Source organism: Aquarana catesbeiana, linkage group LG04 (genome assembly GCF_042186555.1).
Source record: "Aquarana catesbeiana isolate 2022-GZ linkage group LG04, ASM4218655v1, whole genome shotgun sequence".
In the NCBI taxonomy this organism is placed as follows: domain Eukaryota; kingdom Metazoa; phylum Chordata; class Amphibia; order Anura; family Ranidae; genus Aquarana; species Aquarana catesbeiana.
In genome coordinates this window covers 15,352,896-15,374,565 of record NC_133327.1, presented here as the reverse complement: position 1 = coordinate 15,374,565, position 21,670 = coordinate 15,352,896, and the positions used below count along the sequence as shown (strand labels likewise).

General features: G+C 47.1%; 2 protein-coding genes across 4 annotated transcripts in view; one reads left to right on the top strand and one right to left on the bottom strand.

Annotated features, from left to right (window-relative positions):
* Window positions 1-750, bottom strand: part of FZD3 (frizzled class receptor 3) — a 118,583-nt gene extending 117,833 nt beyond the window's left edge. For both annotated transcript variants that reach the window (XM_073624864.1, XM_073624865.1), the window contains exon 1: window positions 660-750. The gene's annotated coding sequence lies outside the window, so the exon portion shown is untranslated. The remainder of the gene's footprint in view (window positions 1-659) is intronic.
* A 354-nt stretch (window positions 751-1,104) lies between these two features.
* The window catches only part of FBXO16 (F-box protein 16), an 88,399-nt gene continuing 67,833 nt past the window's right edge, over window positions 1,105-21,670 (top strand). For both annotated transcript variants that reach the window (XM_073624863.1, XM_073624862.1), the window contains exons 1-4: window positions 1,105-1,241; window positions 5,696-5,802; window positions 7,756-7,791; window positions 21,382-21,588. In XM_073624863.1, coding sequence (XP_073480964.1) covers window positions 5,707-5,802; window positions 7,756-7,791; window positions 21,382-21,588 — 339 coding nt within the window. In that variant the 5' untranslated portion in view covers window positions 1,105-1,241; window positions 5,696-5,706. The remainder of the gene's footprint in view (window positions 1,242-5,695; window positions 5,803-7,755; window positions 7,792-21,381; window positions 21,589-21,670) is intronic.

The following is a 21,670-nucleotide window of genomic DNA, read 5'->3' as shown; positions in this document are numbered from 1 at the left end:
TATAAAATAGTAATAATAATAATAATAATAATCCACACAATCATAATAATACACCATACAGTAATACAATCATAATTCTGCACCACAGAAAACAACTGTCCCCTACCCTGTCAGACACACATAATACAATAACACCACATCATGTAACCACACTACTACACCATAGAAATCACCACATAGACTAATACAACCATAACACCACATTATACAGTAATGCAATCAAAATAACACAACATACAGCAATACCACATAACACCATCATAACGATAAATACACCATAATATACAGAATGTAGTACCATAGAGTAATAATATACAGTAATACCATCATAATACTACAGCATAAAATAAAAAAAAATAAAAAAAACACACACAACACAGTACACTATATAGTAATCCAATCATAACAACAGACCATATAAAAATATCACACATACATATCATATGATCCGGGGTTTAGTACAATATATAATGATCATATCATAGATAGTAACACCACAATAATAACCCAGCACACACAGTACTATAATCATACAATCACAATACTCCATCATGGGAATCCTCCAGCACATTCTATGTAGTGATCATGTGTCATGGTATAATGTGATAACATTGCTCTATGTACAGTACTACTCGCTGTGTTCTCTCCCCGTCACTCACCTCCTCTCTCCGGGAGAAGTGTCCGCTCTGTGCTCTCCGCTCTCACTGCTGGGGGCACTCACACACAGGACACGCCCCTCCGAGATAAAACACGCCTCCTCATTCCTCATCACCACGCCTCATCTCATCAAAGCGCCCACTATCCACGCCCTCTTCCGGCCCACCGACAGGGAAGGGGGGGGGGGAACCACGCCCAAGCTGTCAGAGGAGCACGCCCTCCTCCTGCAGACCGAAGGAACCTCCCACCGAGATTTCACGCCCCCCCCAGTGTTAGCAGTGAAAATTACTGGGCACGCCTCTTTCACGGTACAAACACACCCAGCAGGCCCCACCCACCTTGGATACCCCGCCCGCTCATTCAATATACAGACACAATCCACGCCCTTGCCGCGTCGGTCTCTGTCCAATGGGTAGCGCAAGTCGCCGTTACCGTGGTAACCTTTGCGGTGAATGGGGGCGTGGTAAAGGGGGATCCGCCCTCCGGTTGATTGGCAGGAGGACCAAGCGGGCTGGTTGCTATAGAAACGAGGGAGCTCCTGTGCCCGACTGTCCACCTCACCACCCGAGACCTCTGCCAGCCAGGTAATACCGAGACCCCCACATTGTTACATTGTATACTACAGACCCCCCCAACGTTGTTACATTGTATATTATACTGACCCCTCCCCCCGACATTGTTACATTGTATATTATACTGACCCCTCCCTCCAAACATTGTTACATTGTATATTATACTGACCCCTCCCTCCAAACATTGTTACATTGTATATTATACTGACCCCTCCCTCCAAACATTGTTACATTGTATATTATACTGACCCCTCCCCCCAACGTTGTTACATTGTATACTATACACCCTGACATTGTTACATTGTATACTACAGACCCCCCCCAACAATGTTACATTGTATACTACAGACCCCCCCAATGTTGCTACATTGTATACTACAGACCCCCCCCCAACAATGTTACATTGTATACTACAGACCCCCCCAACAATGTTACATTGTATACTACAGACCCCCCCCCCAACAATGTTACATTGTATACTACAGACCCCCCCCAACAATGTTACATTGTATACTACAGACCCCCCCCAACAATGTTACATTGTATACTACAGACCCCCCCCAACAATGTTACATTGTATACTACAGACCCCCCCCAACAATGTTACATTGTATACTACAGACCCCCCCCCAACAATGTTACATTGTATACTACAGACCCCTTCCAACAATGTTACATTGTATACTACAGACCCCCCCCCCAACAATGTTACATTGTATACTACAGACCCCCCCCAACAATGTTACATTGTATACTACAGACCCCCCCCCAACAATGTTACATTGTATACTACAGACCCCCCCCAACAATGTTACATTGTATACTACAGACCCCCCCCCCAACAATGTTACATTGTATACTACAGACCCCCCCCAACAATGTTACATTGTATACTACAGACCCCCCCCAACAATGTTACATTGTATACTACAGACCCCCCCCCAACAATGTTACATTGTATACTACAGACCCCCCCCACAATGTTACATTGTATACTACAGACCCCCCCCCCCAACAATGTTACATTGTATACTACAGACCCCCCCCCCAACAATGTTACATTGTATACTACAGACCCCCCCAACAATGTTACATTGTATACTACAGACCCCCCCCAACAATGTTACATTGTATACTACAGACCCCCCCCCAACAATGTTACATTGTATACTACAGACCCCCCCCCAACAATGTTACATTGTATACTACAGACCCCCCCCAACAATGTTACATTGTATACTACAGACCCCCCCAACAATGTTACATTGTATACTACAGACCCCCCCCAACAATGTTACATTGTATACTACAGACCCCCCCCCCAACAATGTTACATTGTATACTACAGACCCCCCCCACAATGTTACATTGTATACTACAGACCCCCCCCAACAATGTTGCATTGTATACTACAGACCCCCCCCCCAACAATGTTACATTGTATACTACAGACCCCCCCCAACAATGTTACATTGTATACTACAGACCCCCCCAACAATGTTACATTGTATACTACAGACCCCCCCCAACAATGTTACATTGTATACTACAGACCCCCCCCAACAATGTTACATTGTATACTACAGACCCCCCCCAACAATGTTACATTGTATACTACAGACCCCCCCAACATTGCTACATTGAGTCTTGATTTCAGCTGTGACATTCAGATGGTGGGGTCAGAATTTGGTGTAAACAACATGAAAACATGGATCCATTCTGCCTTGTATCAATGGTTCAGCCTGGTGGTGGTGTAATGGTGTGGGGGATATTTTCATGGCACACTTTGGACCCCTTAGTACCCATTGAGTATCATTCAAACGCCACGGCCTACCTGAGTATTGTTGCTGACCATGTCCATCCATTTATGACTACAGTGTACACATCTTCTGATGGCTCCTTCCAGCAGGATAATAATGCACCATGTCACAAAGATCAGATCATCTCACCACTGGACAATGAGGTCCCTGTACTCCAATGGTCTCCACACTCACTAGATCTCATCCAATACACTCACCAGATCTCATCCAATACAATCACCAGATCTCATCCAATACAATCACCAGATCTCATCCAATACAATCACCAGATCTCATCCAATACAATCACCAGATCTCATCCAATACAATCACCAGATCTCATCCAATAGAGCACCTTTGGGATGTGGTGGAACTGGAGATTCTCATAATGGATCTGCAGCCGACAAATCTGCAGCAACTGTGTGATGCTATCATGTTACTATGGAGCAAAATCTCTGAGGAATGTTTCCGACACCTTGTTGAATCTATTCCACGGAGAATGAAGGCAGTTCTGAAGGGAAAAGGGGATCCAACCCGGTACTAGCAAGGTGTACCTAATAAAGTGTCCAGAGAGTGTATATACAGGACTTCATATCAACTGTGCACACCATTTAACACAGTAACCCCCTTCCCCCTACATTCTCTGCAGCCCCTCCCCCCTACACCCCCCAACATCTTCTGTACCCCCTTCTGCCTACACCCCTTACATCCACTGCTTCCCCTTCCCCTATATCTTCTACGTTCCCTACACCCCCTACATCCTCTGTACCCCCTTCTCCCCACATACTCTGCTTCCCCTTCCACTATACCTCCTATATTCCCTACATCCTCTGCACCTCTTTTACCCTACAACTTCTACATCCTCTGCATCACCTTCCCCTATACCTTCTGCATTCCCTACACCCCCTTCATCCTCTGCATCCCCTTCCCCTATACCTACTACATTCCCTACACCCCCTACATCCTCTTTATTCCTTTTCCATATATCTCCTATATTCCCTACACCCCCTACATCCTCTGCATTCCTTTCCCATATACCACCCACATCCACAGCCCCCTCTTCCCCTACACCCCTACATCCTCTGCATCCCCTTCCTCTACACCATCTACATCCTCTGTACCTACTTCTCCCTACATCCTCTGCACCCCCTTCACCTTACACCTTCTACGTCTTCTGTACCCCCGTCTCCCTACACCCCCTACATACTCTGCACCCCCTTCACCTTACACCTTCTACGTCTTCTGTACCCCTGTCTCCCTACACCCCCTACATCCTCTGCACCCCCTTCACCTTACACCTTCTACGTCTTCTGTACCCTCGTCTCCCTACACCCCCTACATCCTCTGCATCCCCTTCCTCTACACCTTCTACATCCTCTGTACCTACTTCTCCCTACATCCTCTGCACCCCCTTCACCTTACACCTTCTACGTCTTCTGTACCCCTGTCTCCCTACATCCCCTACATCCTCTGCATCCCCTTCACCTTACACCTTCTACATCTTCTGTACCCCCGTCTCCCTACACCCCCTACATCCTCTGCACCCCCTTCACCTTACACCTTCTACGTCTTCTGTACCCCCGTCTCCCTACATCCCCTACATCCTCTGCATCCCCTTCCTCTACACCTTCTACATCCTCTGTACCTACTTCTCCCTACATCCTCTGCACCCCCTTCACCTTACACCTTCTACATCTTCTGTACCCCCGTCTCCCTACACCCCTACATCCTCTGCACCCCCTTCACCTTACACCTTCTACATCTTCTGTACCCCCGTCTCCCTACACCCCCTACATACTCTGCACCCCCTTTACCTTACACCTTCTACATCTTCTGTACCCCCGTCTCCCTACACCCCCTACATACTCTGCACCCCCTTTACCTTACACCTTCTACATCTTCTGTACCCCTGTCTCCCTACATCCCCTACATACTCTGCCTGCCCTTCCCCTACTCCATGATTGAAAGAACGGAAATCCAAGGAATGAAAGGGGCGGGCCAGGGACAGTCAGGCTGGCAAGGAAAGGGCTAGATAATGCTGGGCGTCCACCAGCCAGGAAATGAGGTGGGCTCTATCTGACTTGCTGCAGCTTCTGATGCACACTGTGAGAAGCTCACAGCGTGCAGTGAAATCAGAGTAAGCCGTTTCAGTCTAGGAGAGGACACTAAAGAGAAGGGAGAAGGACGGAGTTCAGCTTTAATGGTTCCTCCATTTTTGGATAATGCGCCCCCCTCCCCCCTCATCGGAATAGAGACACTCGGGTGCGCACAGCGTGTTTTTCAGTCGTTGTCACCGCGTTCCGTCAGCGAGGATTTCACTTCTTTTTCCTTGCTCAGCTCCTCTTTCCCCCCTCGGGGCTCCTCTCCAAAAAGACATTAACAAATGTTTAAAAATTTTTTTCCCAAACATAAGCTGATTAAATCTATAAGCCCCGTGTCATAATTTGTCCAAACATGTCAGCGGTGACAAACGACCGTGGCCGGATCACAACGCAGTACGAGCCTAAAACGCAGTCAGGAGTGACCAGAAAAAAAAACAAAAATTCCATTTTTGTGTGAAGGATACTTTGTGTCAACTGCTGAGTCTGCACGCGCGAGTACACTGAGCAAATATGTACCGAATGTTCTACAGGTGGACCAATGACCCAGGTTTTATTTTTTTTTCAGAATTCGGGAGAATGGCGTTCGCTCCACCCAAGAACGCAGAAGGAGCGAAACTCCAAACAAAAATGAGCACATGGACGCCGCTCAACAATCCGCTCATGAACGATAAGGTGACGGGGCTGCCATATATATTATGTATTAAAAATTAGATATTGGTAGAAGCTGGAGAGGTAACCCACTTAACTGCCCAGCTCTGTCTATCTGTTGTGCCCATTATGAGAAGTTTCCACCATCCCTGTACTAAGTTCCCAGGTCTGTACACCTGTTGTGCCCATTATGAGGGGTTTCCACCATCCCTGTACTGAGTTCCCAGGTCTGTACACCTGTTGTGCCCATTATGAGGGCTTCTCACTATCCCTGTACTGAGTTCCCACGTCTGTACACCTGTTGTGCCCATTATGAGGGGTTTCCACCATCCCTGTACTGAGTTCCCAGGTCTGTACACCTGTTGTGCCCATTATGAGGGCTTCTCACTATCCCTGTACTGAGTTCCTGGGACTGTACACCTGCTGTGCCCATTATGAGGAGTTCCCACCATCCCTGTACTGTGTTCCCAGGTCTCTACACCTGCTGTGCCCATTATGAGGGCTTCTCACCATCCCTGTACTGAGTTCCCAGGTCTGTACACCTGCTGTGCCCAATTCTGAGGGGTTCCCACCATCCCTGTACTGTGTTCCCAGGTCTGTACACCTGTTGTGCCCATTATGAGGGGTTCTCACCATCTCTGTACTGAGTTCCCAGGTCTGTACACCTTCTGTGCCCATTATGAGGGGTTCCACCATCCCTGTACTGAGTTCCCAGGTCTGTACACCTGTTGTGCCCATTATGAGGGGTTCCCACCATCCCTGTACTGAGTTCCCAGGTCTGTACACCTGTTGTGCCCATTATGAGAGGTTCCCACCATCCCTGTGTTGAGTTCCCAGGTCTGTACACCTGTTGTGCCCATTATGAGAGGTTCCCACCATCCCTGTGTTGAGTTCCCAGGTCTGTACACCTACTGTGCCCATTATGAGGGGTTCCCACCATCCCTGTACTGAGTTCCCGGTCTGTACATCTACTGTGCCCATTATTAGGGGTTCCCCCTTCCATGTGCTAAGTCCCTGGGTCTATATACCTGCTGTGCCTATTATGAGAGGTTCCCACCATCCCTGTTTTTATTTATTTTATATTATTGAGAATGTAACAGGCGGGGCCGGGACACACAAAGATGGGTGGGGACACTCAAAGCTTCCAGGTAGTCAGGAGCAAAGTCTGGAGTTATGGGTGGGAAAGCTCACTGTTGGTTTATCCTGGACATGTAGGGAGCCTGGGGCTGACTCCACCCACCAGGATCCATTTATAGCTAGAACAGAACTTTTAGGTGGACTGCCCCTTGAAGAATAATGCTACAAGGTGTTGTTTGTACACAATAGAGAATTAAGGCTCCGTTCTCACTAATGTGACTTCAAAGTCGCATGATTTTCAGTGCAACTTTGCAGTGCGACTTTCATGCGACTGAAATACTATTTAATACACTCAATGCATTCAAGTCACAAGAAAGTTGTGCAGGAAGCTTTTTTGGAGTCGCTGCAACTTGAGTCGCAGCAATTAGAACAGTGGCCATTAAAATACATGGTTTTCGACTTGTCATGCGACTTGAAGGACTAGTAAGAACAGAGCCTTAAAGGGCTTTTTTTTCTGGCTCTCAATACATTTCGCAGACAGGAACCCCTAAACATATGTAACATTTTTTTTTGTGTTTTTTGCCTCTTTTTTCTAGGCTGTATTTCAAACATTATAAAATATATCATTGTCAGACTTGGGGGTCTATAAAGAAATTTGCTGTGTGAATGCCTCACAGCTGTCACAAATATTTCCTGTATTGTCTCTAATATGTTTATTTCTTATGATCGTCCACTCCATCTAGTGGCCATAAAGCAGTATTTTCTAGATTTAGGTTTTTCAGGAAAATACTGCATTATGGCCACTAGATGGAGCAGATGATAATAGGAAATAAACATATAATACACAATTGAATGATGTGTACATGTGATTTACGGCTGTGAACCTTTCTATTTACATAGGTGTTTGAAGAAAGAAGAGATTTGCTCGGAAAGTGGGTGAGTTGTAATTCTTCAGGCCTGGCTGACATCACACTGTAATGGTCGGCCATCTTCACTCCTCTACTAGTCCGTAAAGTTCTCCAAGTTCAGAAGACCAGAACCATCACATCTGTGTGAGCTTGTTGGGCCTCCCATTTCAGAAACATAGCCATTAATGCGGAGTTGCCCCCCTAAAGCCATTTAAATGGTGTGTCCCCTCCCCCCATGGCTAGTAATATGCAGTTGCCCCATACAAGGCCATTAATATGGAGTTGCCCTTCTATGGCCATTAATATGAACTTTCCTCCAATGGCCATTAATATGGAGTTGCCCCTCTATTGGCATCAATATGAACTTTCCTCCAATGGCCATTAATATGGATTTGCCCCCCTATGGCCATCAATATGAACTTTCCTCCAATGACCATTAATATGGAGTTGCCCGCCTATGGCCATTAATATAAAGTTGCCCCCCCATGGCCATTAATATGCAATTTCCCCATCCAAGACCGATTTTATGGAGTTGACCCCATCATAGTCATTAATATGGAGTTACCCCTCTGTGACCATGAATATGAACTTTTCTCTAAGGCCGTTAATATGAGGTTGCTCCCCCATGGCCATTAATATACAGTTGCCCGCTCCACACCCATGGCCATTAATATGGAGTTGCCCCATCCAGGGAAATTAATATGGAGTTGGCCTCCTGTGGCCATTAATATAGAGTTCCCATCCAATGGCAATTATTATAGAGTTGCCCTCCCATGGCCATTAATATGGAGTTCACCTCCCCCCCATGTCCATTAATATGAGGTTGCCCCCATGGAAATTAACATGGAGTTGCCAACCCATGGGCATTAATATGGAGTTGCTTCGCCCAGCCTGTGGCAGATTCTCAGTAAAATTTTACTAAGGTTAATATACTGTACGGTTGCCTCCCCACACTCGTGGCCACTAATATGGAGTTGCCCCCTATGGCCATCAATACAGAGTTATCCCCCCTTCCCCCACAGCCATTAATATGCAGTTGCCCTATCCAAGGCCATTATTATGGAGTTATCCCCCTATGGCCACTAAAATTGAGTTCCTCTACGATGGCCATTATTATGGAGTTGCCCCCTTCCAATGGCCATTAATATTGAGTTGCCCCCCTATGGCCATTAATTTTGATTCCCCACCCCCTATGGCCTTTAATATAGAGCTGCCCCCTACCATGGCCATTATTGTGGAGTTACTCCTCCTTTGTGGATATAACAGTCCCCCCATTCTTCTTAGAAGACCTTCCACAAGATTTTGGAGGGTGTCTGTGAGAATTTGTGCCTAATTGTGAGGTCAGGTACTGATGGTGGATGAGAAGACCTGGTTCACAATCAGCATTCCAACTCATCCCAAAGGTGTTCAGTGGTGCTGAGGTCAGAGCTGAGTGAAGGACACTTGAGTTCCTCCACACCAAACTGGTCAAAATATGTCTATAGAGCTCACTTTGTACACAGGGGCACAGACATACTGGAGCATTAAAGGACTTTCACCATACTGTTCCAAGGTTGCAAGAGTGCAACTGTCTAACCTTTTGCTTTTGCATTTTATTAGGCCTGAATATTAGACATGTGAAATTCGTTTAGTTCCAAATTCATTTTTTTAACAAATTTAGACAAATTTGTTAATTCGGAAATATCAGAGTTTCCAAATTTTCAAATTTCCAAATTTTTCCAAATGTTTGGAAATTCTAAAATCTGGAAATTCGGAATTTCGGAAATTTGAAATACGAAATTTGAAAATACGAAAATACAAAATTAAAAAAAAATTCAGAAATTCGAAAAAACGAAAATCCAGTATTTCGCAAATCCCAAAAAAAGAATGAAAATCCGAAAATTCAAAAGAACGAAAATAAGAATGAAAATTCAAAAACCCGAAAATTTGAAAATATGAAATAATAACTAACTAATAATAACTAACTATTAAACTATTGGAATTTCCTTCAAATTTGGCTGTTAGTGAACGTAACAAATACAAATTTATCCGAAGTTACGAATTATCCGTAATAACGAATGCCGTATCTAAACAAATGGAACGTAACAAATTATTAATAATAATAAATAATAATAAAAACGTATTATTATTATTTAGTATTATTTTGTTCCATTTGTTTAGATGCGGCATTCGTTATTTCGGATCATTCGTAACTTCCGATAAATTTGACGTGGCCCCCGTCTCCTGAAAGTTGGGAACAGTACCTGTCAAAAACAGGTCCCATTCCCCCCCTCACCCCTGAAAGGTGCCAAATGTGGCACTGGAGGGGGGAGATGGATAAACGGAAGTTCCACTTTTGAGTGGAACTCCGCATTAACTTAACATTGGCACCCGCTGCAAATCGCGACTGCAGTGCGGGAAATTCAAAAATTCGAAAATCCAAAAAATGTGAAAATCTGAAAAATAAGAAAATCAGTAAAATTCGAAATAATAACTAACTAATAATAATTAACTATTAAATTATAGGTATTGGAATTTCCTTTCAAATTTGGTTGTTAGTGAACGTAACATCACAGCCCCCCCTATATCACAGCAACTTGTTCACATCACAGCCCCCCATTTTCACAGGTCCCCACTCACATGACAGCCCCCCCAAATCACAGCATCCCCTCCCCATATCACAGCTCCCCCCTTTCACATCAGAGCCCTCCCTTCTCACATCAAACTCCACCATATCACAGCTCCCCCTCTCACATCACAGCCCCCCCCCATATCACAGCTGCCCCCTCTCACATCACAGCCCCCCCCATATCACAGCTGCCCCCTCTCACATCACAGCCCCCCCCATATCACAGCTGCCCCCTCTCACATCACAGCCCCCCCCCCATATCACAGCTGCCCCCTCTCACATCACAGCCCCCCCCATATCACAGCTGCCCCCTCTCACATCACAGCCCCCCCCATATCACAGCTGCCCCCTCTCACATCACAGCCCCCCCCCCATATCACAGCTGCCCCCTCTCACATCACAGCCCCCCCCATATCACAGCTGCCCCCTCTCACATCACAGCCCCCCCCCATATCACAGCTGCCCCCTCTCACATCACAGCCCCCCCCCATATCACAGCTGCCCCCTCTCACATCACAGCCCCCCCCCCATATCACAGCTGCCCCCTCTCACATCACAGCCCCCCCATATCACAGCTGCCCCCCTCACATCACAGCCCCCCATATCACAGCTCCTCACTCACATGACAGCCCCCAATATCACAGCTCCCCCTTCTCACATCACAGCCCTCCCATATCACAGCTCCCCCTTCTCACATCACAGCCCCCCCATATCACAGCTGCCCCCTCTCACATCACAGCCCCCCCCATATCACAGCTGCCCCCTCTCACATCACAGCCCCCCCATATCACAGCTGCCCCCTCTCACATAACAGCCCCCCATATCACAGCTCCTCACTCACATGACAGCCCCCCATATCACAGCTCCCCCTTCTCACATCACAGCCCTCCCATATCACAGCTCCCCCTTCTCACATCACAGCCCCCCATATCACAGCTGCCCCCTCTCACATCACAGCCCCCCATATCACAGCTGCCCCCTCTCACATCACAGCCCCCCCCATATCACAGCTGCCCCCTCTCACATCACAGCCCCCCATATCACAGCTGCCCCCTCTCACATCACAGCCCCCCCCATATCACAGCTGCCCCCTCTCACATCACAGCCCCCCCCATATCACAGCTGCCCCCTCTCACATCACAGCCCCCCCCCCATATCACAGCTGCCCCCTCTCACATCACAGCCCCCCCCATATCACAGCTGCCCCCTCTCACATCACAGCCCCCCCCCATATCACAGCTGCCCCCTCTCACATCACAGCCCCCCCCCATATCACAGCTGCCCCCTCTCACATCACAGCCCCCCCCCATATCACAGCTGCCCCCTCTCACATCACAGCCCCCCCATATCACAGCTGCCCCCCTCACATCACAGCCCCCCATATCACAGCTCCTCACTCACATGACAGCCCCCCATATCACAGCTCCCCCTTCTCACATCACAGCCCTCCCATATCACAGCTCCCCCTTCTCACATCACAGCCCCCCCATATGACAGCTGCCCCCTCTCACATCACAGCCCCCCCATATCACAGCTGCCCCCTCTCACATCACAGCCCCCCCATATCACAGCTGCCCCCTCTCACATAACAGCCCCCCATATCACAGCTCCTCACTCACATGACAGCCCCCCATATCACAGCTCCCCCTTCTCACATCACAGCCCTCCCATATCACAGCTCCCCCTTCTCACATCACAGCCCCCCATATGACAGCTGCCCCCTCTCACATCACAGCCCCCCCATATCACAGCTGCCCCCTCTCACATCACAGCCCCCCCCCATATCACAGCTGCCCCCTCTCACATCACAGCCCCCCATAGCACAGCTCCTCACTCACATGACAGCCCCCCATATCACAGCTCCCCCTTCTCACATCACAGCCCTCCCATATCACAGCTGCCCCCTCTCACATCACAGCCCCCCCATATCACAGCTGCCCCCTCTCACATCACAGCCCCCCCATATCACAGCTGCCCCCTCTCACATCACAGCCCCCCATATCACAGCTCCTCACTCACATGACAGCCCCCCATATCACAGCTCCCCCTTCTCACATCACAGCCCTCCCATATCACAGCTGCCCCCTCTCACATCACAGCCCCCCCATATCACAGCTGCCCCCTCTCACATCACAGCCCCCCCATATCACAGCTGCCCCCTCTCACATCACAGCCCCCCCCCATATCACATCTGCCCCCTCTCACATCACAGCCCCCTATATCACAGCTCCTCACTCACATGACAGCCCCCCATATCACAGCTCCCCCTTCTCACATGACAGCCCCCCATATCACAGCGCACCCTACTCACATCACAGTTCCTCCATATCACAGCCACCCCATCTCACATCACAGCCCCCCATATCACAACTCCCCCTCTAACACCACAGTCCCCCCATATCACAGCAACTCGTTCAAATCACAGCCCCCCATATCACAGGTCCCATTTCTCACATCACAGCACCCCCCCCCCATATCACAGCTCCCCCCTTTCACATCAAAGCCCTCCCTTCTCACATCACAGCCCCCCATATCACAGCTCCCCCCCTCTCACATCACAGCTCCCATATCACAGCCCCCCCCCTTACATCACAGACTCCCATATCACAGCTCCTCACTCACATCACAGCTCCTCACTCACATCACAGCCTCCCATATCACAGTTCCCACCTCTCACATCAATTTTACAGCTCCAGATTCTCCTATTACAGCCCCCTCCCATATCACATCCCCCCATATCACAGCTTCTCCCTCTCACATCACAGCCCCCCTATATCATGGCTCCCCCCTCTGAGATCAGAGCCCCCCCAATAATCTGCTTCCTTCACAGTAATACCTTAACACAGCATTATAGAGTGCGGGAGGAATGGTAGGGTGGACTCCTCTTTTGTATGTATATGCCTGCTGCCGCCTCTGCTGCTGTTGGACTCACCACAGGAAAGAGGGCAGGGGGCACAGAAGGTCTACACCAGGGGCAGGAGCTGCCCTACTCTTCCTGTTAAAAAGTGAGTGACCAACAGCAGCGGCAGCAGGCGAGTACATACAGAAGAGGAGTCCACCCTGGCATTCCTCCCACCCTCTACAATCCTCTGACTTTTACCAGCTGCAGGAGAGGAGTTCACTCAGGCTGCTAATTGGTGCGACCGTGGTCCGGACAGGACTGTCATTTTGGTCCATGTCCAGACCGCGGTACCGTCATTTAGTGACGCCTGGTCTAGATGGTGTCCCCAAGCCACAAAATGAGGCAGGCTATATCTGACTTGCTGCAGCTTCTAATGCACATTGTGAGAAGCTCACAGCGTGCAGTGAAATCAGAGTAAGCCATTTCAGTACAGCAGAGGAGTGGGGGAGGCTGGAGATCACATTTAAAGTGATCCTGTTACAAAGCACACATTCACTCATTAGGTAACTGCAGACATTATATGGGGGTCAAGAGATGCAACCTGCTAAATTTACACTGAGTATTTTTGGATAGGTACAATCACTGGTTCTCGCAACCAATGAAAGGTGTCCATTGACATTCCCTCGTTGGGATTAGTAGAATTTCTTCCACACATCCCCCCTGGCCAGGATCGATTAGTTTAGCTTTATCCAGATAAGTCAATGAAGACAGGAGCACGTTTCTAGTACGATCGTGGCTGAAGGTTGGAGTAATGACCTGTCACTCATAAAGGTTGGTTACACATTCCTCAGCTCGGGGAGTAAACTGAAAAGCCATGATTTGTATAACCAGACACCAGCCCACCACACCTGCACAATGACCTGGAATGAGGCGTCAAACCCTGAGCCTTTCATGTGGTAACCAAGACCCCTATGCTGTCATTTCAAAGGATCGGCCACATTCATGTCAATACATTTGCAGTGCTAAATACACACTAATGACCATCAGTCTGTCCTTGTTCCTTTTGTGTTGACTAGACAGGGGTATTCTAGTGACATAATAGATGGTACCATATATATCATCATTAAACACACTCCATAGAACTTCAGTAAATCTTTTAAATATTTCATTCGGTGATCTGTCATTACCAGCTGGTCTATGGTTGGCGAACACAAGCATGCTATTTCTTCCAATGTTCATAAAGAATTAAGCTTTTGTCTATTGTTTTCGGAAAGCCTTAGTGAATGAATACCTTGTACAAAATTCTGTAGTTCAGGTAAAGGCTTATATAATTTAGACCAGGCTTTCTCAACCAGGGTTCCATAGAACCTTGGGGTTCCTTCAGAGGTTGCTAGGTGTTCTGTGAGCAGATTGATCCCCCACTTACAATGACCACCAATGAAAAGGGGTAATTCCCCAATGATATCTAAAGTAGAGAGGCTTTGCTCTACTGACCACTAATGTAAGGGGGCGTTTTTCTATTGACAACTACTGTAGGGGAACCTTGGACGAAATCCTGAAGTTCAGATAAAGGCTTATATAATTTAGACCAGGCTTTCTCAACCAGGGTTCCATAGAACCTTGGGGTTCCTCCAGAGGTTGCTAGGTGTTCTGTGAGCAGATTAATCCCCCACCTACAATGACCACCAATGTAAGGGGGCAATTCCCCACTAATATCTAAAGTAAAGGGTTGTTGCTGTACTGTCCACCAATGTAAAGCGGTTTTGCTCTACTGATCACCAATGTAAAGGGGCATTTTTCCATTGACACCTAATGTAGGGGGACCTTGGACGAAATCCTGAAGTTCAGATAAAGGCTTATATAATTTAGACCAGGCTTTCTCAACCGGGGGTTCCATAGAACCTTGGGGTTCCTCCAGAGGTTGCTAGGTTACATAGTTACATAGTTACATAGTAGGTGAGGTTGAAAAAAGACACAAGTCCATCAAGTCCAACCTATGTGTGTGATTATGTGTCAGTATTACATTGTATATCCCTGTATGTTGCAGTCATTCAGGTGATTATCTAATAGTTTCTTGAAGCTATCAATGCTCCCCGCTGAGACCACCGCCTGTGGAAGGGAATTCCACATCCTTACCGCTCTTACAGTAAAGAACCCTCTACGTAGTTTAAGGTTAAACCTCTTTTCTTCTAATTGTAATGAGTGGCCCCGAGTCTTATTAAACTCTCTTCTGCGAAAAAGTTTTATCCCTATTGTGGGGTCACCAGTACAGTATTTGTAGATTGAAATCATATCCCCTCTCAAGCGTCTCTTCTCCAGAGAGAATAAGTTCAGTGCTCGCAACCTTTCCTCATAACTAAGATCCTCCAGACCCTTTATTAGCTTTGTTGCCCTTCTTTGTACTCGCTCCATTTCCAGTACGTCCCTCCTGAGGACTGGTGCCCAGAACTGGACAGCATACTCCAGGTGCGGCCGGACCAGAGTCTTGTAGAGCGGGAGAATTATCGTTTTATCTCTGGAATGAATCCCTTTTTTAATGCCAATATTCTGTTTGCTTTATTAGCAGCAGCTTGGCATTGCATGCCATTGCTGAGCCTATCATCCACTAGGACCCCCAGGTCCTTTTCCATCCTAGATTCCCCCAGAGGTTCTCCCCCCAGTGTATAGATTGCATTCATATTTTTGCCATCCAAATGCATTATTTTACATTTTTCTACATTGAACCTCATTTGCCATGTAGTTGCCCACCCCATTAATTTGTTCAGGTCTTTTTGCAAGGTTTCCACATCCTGCGGAGAAGTTATTGCCCTGCTTAGCTTAGTATCGTCTGCAAATACAGAGATTGAACTGTTTATCCCATCCTCCAGGTCATTTATGAACAAATTAAATAGGATTGGTCCCAGCACAGAACCCTGGGGAACCCCACTACCCACCCCTGACCATTCCGAGTACTCCCCATTTATCACCACCACAGGTGTTCTGTGATCAGATTGATCCCCCACCCACAATGACCACCAATGTAAGGGGGCAATTCCCCACTAATATCTAAAGTAAAGGGTTGTTGCTGTACTGTCCACCAATGTAAAGAGGCTTTGCTCTACTGACCACCAATGTAAGGGTATTTTTCCATTGACATCTAATGTAGGGGTACCTTGGACGAAATCCTGAAGTTCAGATAAAGGCTTATATAATTTATACCAGGCTTTCTGAACCAGGGTTTGATAGAGCCTTGGGGTTCCTTCAGAGGTTCCTAGGTGTTCTGTGAGCAAATTGATCCCCCACCTACAATGGCCAACGTAAGGGGGCAATTCCCCACTGATATCAAAAGTAAAGGGTCATGGCTGTACCAATGTACAGTACAACTTCAATAGCAATGTAATGGATTGTATTGTATTGTAATGTATTCTTTCCTTTCTGAGCATGCATGCTCTTCCAATTTTTTTTCAATACAAAATATTGTACTGATTAAACGAAAATTGTACGATCTGGTATCGTACAAGAAACATTTTCGTGCTTGCTCCCATCGGATAATTTCGCATGAACTGTCGTGATCGGCTATCGAAAGCTGTGTACTAATGATGAGATTTTCCTACGATCACTCCGAAAGCGGTATTTTTCATCCGATTTTCTCATCGTGTGTACTAGGCACTGCATTGTGGCAGTCTGATCAGTGGAGGAGAGGAGACTGAGGAAATGCTTCCTCCTGCCTGCAGCAGACTGATGACATCCTCACATGAATTTTTTTAGTACAAATACTATACTTATCATTGTTAATTTCGTCGACTAAAATATTTTCGTTGACAAAATTTAAAATACGACTAAAACTAAAACAATTTAGATGACTAATATACTACTAAAACTAAAATGGCGTTTTAGTCATAGGCATGTTCAGGGGGTGTGCCGAGGGTGCCTGGGCACACCCTAATCACCTCCGTGCGACAGGGCCACTGATAAGGCAGTACAGCCGGCCCCCTTGTACTAGGCCCGGATCCTATCAGTTCAAAACGGGGGCCCGGGCACTTGCTTAGCAGGAAGACCGGCTGTACTGCCTTATTGCAAACACTGATCCTCTTGTTCCTCTCCCTGCAGCACTGCGGGCTTCTCCTCATCTTCTTCTATACAGCTGCACTTTAGGGGGATTGGGGGGGGGGGGGGGGGCTGGCAAATGTAATGTACTGGCCCTTCCTTTTCTGAATGAACAGGTACGGATCGCTCCTGTGTCCATTCACTGCGGAAGCATAGTAAACGGTGTTTACTATGCTTACATTTGTGAATGAATAGGGAACCTGTAAGCGCTTTCTGTTTCACTCCTGGGTTCTCCTCATCTTCCTCCTTCCAACTGTGCTGCAGGGGGACCAGGGAGGAAGGGGCCAGTAAATATGTATTTACTGGCCCCTTTCTGTTCTGAATCAACACAGTGAGTGGTTGGTACCAATCGCACTTGTGTCCATTCATCCCTGAAGTTTAGTAAACTGTGTTTACTATGCTTCACTTTGTGAATGAATAGGAAGCCTGTAAGTGCTTCTTATTCATTCATTTGTGCAGCTGAGGCTCAGTCTTGTATGTCAGGGGTCTGTTTAGGCCTCTGATATTTCAGCAAAGCCCCCCCAACAGGGCACTTAAAAAATTAAAATAAATGAAAAACTAAAACTAAAACGGCATTTTAGTCAAAAGACTATGACTCAAACTAAATCGAAATTTGATGTCAAAATTAACACTACTAATTACATTACTAAATACTAATGACATGAAAATCGCTCGCTCTGGTATCGTATGAGAACAATTTTCAGGTTTGTCCCTTCGGATATTTTCACATGAACTGTCGTGATCGGCTCTGGAAAGCCGATCAAATTATCGGAAGATCGCTCCGAACACAATATTTTACATCCGATTTGTGTACTTCACTTTCCTTAGTGAGCGGTAGCTGTTCCTTTAGTACAGTGGTCTCCAAACTGCGACCTGGGGGCCAGATGTGGCTTTGATCCGGTGTTCTATCGAGAAATGCCCGAAGAAAAATGCCTCAGATGGGTCTGCGCATGCGCGGTACGCAACGTCACTCCAACTGATATGTTGATCAGCTGGCGTGACGTCAACATGCGCAGATCGTCGGAGGCAGTATCTGACGATCTGCTAAGCGCAGAGGAAGAATGTAATTGTCAGATTCTGTCTCGCTATTGCGGGGCGGGTTGTGGGTCTGTTGAAGGGCAGATTTTGTGTTTTAACCCGCCCTTAGACACAGCCAAAACCCGCCGTTTAACACACTCAAGCCGCTGTGCAACAGACAAGAAACATGCCGTTCACAACAGCCAAATCCCGCCTCGCAACAGTCAGAATCTGACAATTTCATTCTCTCTCAGCGCTTGGCTTACCAGATCGTCAGATACTGCATCCGATGATCTGCGCATGCGCCGGGTTGGCGTCACACCAGCTGATCAACATATCAGCTGGAGTGACATTGCGTACTGCGCATGCACAGACCCACTGGAGGCATTTTTTTGACGGAGGGCATTTCTCGATAGAACACCGGCCCTTAGGGCACTATTTTCATCCACTGATACCAACAATGGGACATATGAGGTAGCGATGCCGCTCCAAGCGTGTTGGTGTCTCTAATAAATACTCTCTCCACTCACAAATTCAGGTGTAGGCTCTGCAATGGTGTAGAAAATTGAAGAAAACAGCTGAACGGCCGCACTCTGAATAACACCTTTTATTCGTGGCAAAACAGTGTAGAAGATCCAAAATCTCTTACATCATGGTGATGAAAGGTACAGACAGGCTAACGCGTTTCACATCACAGCTTAATGATTAACCACTTGACAACTGGGCACTTAAACCCCCTTCCTAACCAGACCAATTTTCAGCTTTCGGTGCTCTCACACTTTGAATGACAATTACTCAGTCATGCAACACTGTACCCATATGAAATTTTTGTCCTTTTTTTCACACAAATAGAGCTTTCTTTTGGTGGTATTTAATCACCGCTGGGTTTTTAATTTTGTGCGCTATAAATCAAAAAAGACTGAAAATTCGATAAAAAAAAAAAATTCTTTGTTTCTGTTAAAATTTATTGCAGAGTATTGGCAGAGTATTGGCAAGTATTGGCAGAGTTTTGCAGAGTATTGGCAGAGTATTGCAGTGTTGCAGAGTATTGCACAGTGTTGCAGAGTATTGCAGAGTATTGGCAGAGTATTGCACAGTGTTGCAGAGTATTGCAGAGTATTGGCAGAGTATTGCACAGTGTTGCAGAGTATTGCAGAGTATTGGCAGAGTATTGCACAGTGTTGCAGAGTATTGCAGAGTATTGGCAGAGTATTGCACAGTGTTGCAGAGTATTGCACAGTGTTGCAGAGTATTGCAGAGTATTGGCAGAGTATTGCACAGTGTTGCAGAGTATTGCACAGTGTTGCAGAGTATTGCAGAGTATTGGCAGAGTATTGCACAGTGTTGCAGAGTATTGCAGAGTATTGCAGAGTATTGGCAGAGTATTGCACAGTGTTGCAGAGTATTGCAGAGTATTGGCAGAGTATTGCACAGTGTTGCAGAGTATTGCACAGTGTTGCAGAGTATTGCACAGTGTTGCAGAGTATTGCAGAGTATTGGCAGAGTATTGCACAGTGTTGCAGAGTATTGCACAGTGTTGCAGAGTATTGGCAGAGTATTGCACAGTGTTGCAGAGTATTGCACAGTGTTGCAGAGTATTGCAGAGTATTGGCAGAGTATTGCACAGTGTTGCAGAGTATTGGCAGAGTATTGCACAGTGTTGCAGAGTATTGCACAGTGTTGCAGAGTATTGGCAGAGTATTGCACAGTGTTGCAGAGTATTGCAGATTATTGGCACAGAGCAGCGCTGTGGGCACTAAACATCCAGCCCACAGCGCTGCTGCCATCTCTCCCCCTCTCCCCTCGCACTGTACCGATCGGTACAGAGAGGGGAGGGAGGAACTGGCTTCATGACGTGACGCCAGTTTGTTTACAAGTGATCGCTCCGTCATTTCACGGAGTGTTCACGTGGTAAACGGCCGCTATCAGCGGCTATTTACCGTGATCCGTGAGGACCCGGCGGTCACGCATGTTCCTGGGTGTGCGCCCCAGGGGGCGCGCGGGAGCAACATTATGGAAGGACGTCCCATGGACGTCCACCCAGAATAAGCCGTCCGCGCTGTAGCCGTCTTTTGGCTATGGCCCGGTCGGCAAGTGGTTAAGCATCTATATTGATGTGAGACGCGTTAGCCTGTCTGTACCTTTCATCACAATCACGTTCACCTGTTTTCTTCAATTTTCTACAACAATGGGACATAATTCCCCCCACTGACACCAATGAAGGGGCACAATTCCTCCCAATGATGCCAGAGATGCGGTACAATTCCTCCCAATGACACCAATGATGAGACACCCAATGACACAAGCAATGGGGCTCAATGACACCAATGATGGAGCATAATTCCTTCCAATGACACCAGAGATGGGGTACAATTCCTCCCAATGACACCAATGATGAGACACAATTTCTCCCAAACATAAGCAATGGGGCTCAAGGACACAAATGATGGGCACAATTCCTCACAATGATACCAAAAATAGGACCCAGTTTCTCCCAATGACACAAACAATGGGGCTCAAGGACACAAATGATGGGGCACAATTCCTCCCAATGACACCAACAATGGCACCCAGTTCTCTCAATGACACAAACAATGGGGCTCAAGGACACAAATGATGGAGCACAATTCTTCCCAATGACACCAACAATGGCACCCAGGTCTCCCAATGACACAAACAATGAGGCTCAAGGACACCAACGATGGGGCACAATTCCTCCCAATGACATCAACAATGGGACACAGTTTCTCCCAGTGACACAAACAATGGGGCTCAATGACACCAATGATGGGGCACAATTCCTCCCAATCATACCAAGGATGGGGCACAATTTCTCCCACTGACACCAAAGATGGAGCATTGCATATTCCCACTGATGTCAGGACCTTTTCTACTCCCAATGACCACAGTCCTCCTCCTATTAAGTCTGAAGGACAGTAAACTGGCCCTTTGTTTAGAAAGTTTGAAGAGCCCTGCTTTAGTAAATCTACCCCACTGAGTAGGTGACACCACCAAGAAAAGACAGAAAGAGAAGACTAACTAAGGGGAACTGTTTCTGCTTTCAGGTTGACAAGTGGTCGGATACCCAGAGACGGAGGATCCTCTGTGACCTCTTTGAGAGATGTTCCATGTCACAGCTCAGGTTCTGCAACAACCACCTGCAGGAGAAAGTCCCACGAGAATCTCTTGACTTCACAACGGTGCTGCCCCGGGTTCTGTCCCTCTACATCTTCTCCTTCCTGGACCCCCGCAGCCTCTGCCGCTGCGCACAGGTGTGTATTGCATGTGGACAGTCCAAATCTGATGCCCACCAACCACTTCCTCTGTTCTAGTTGGTGATAGATGCCCCTGTCT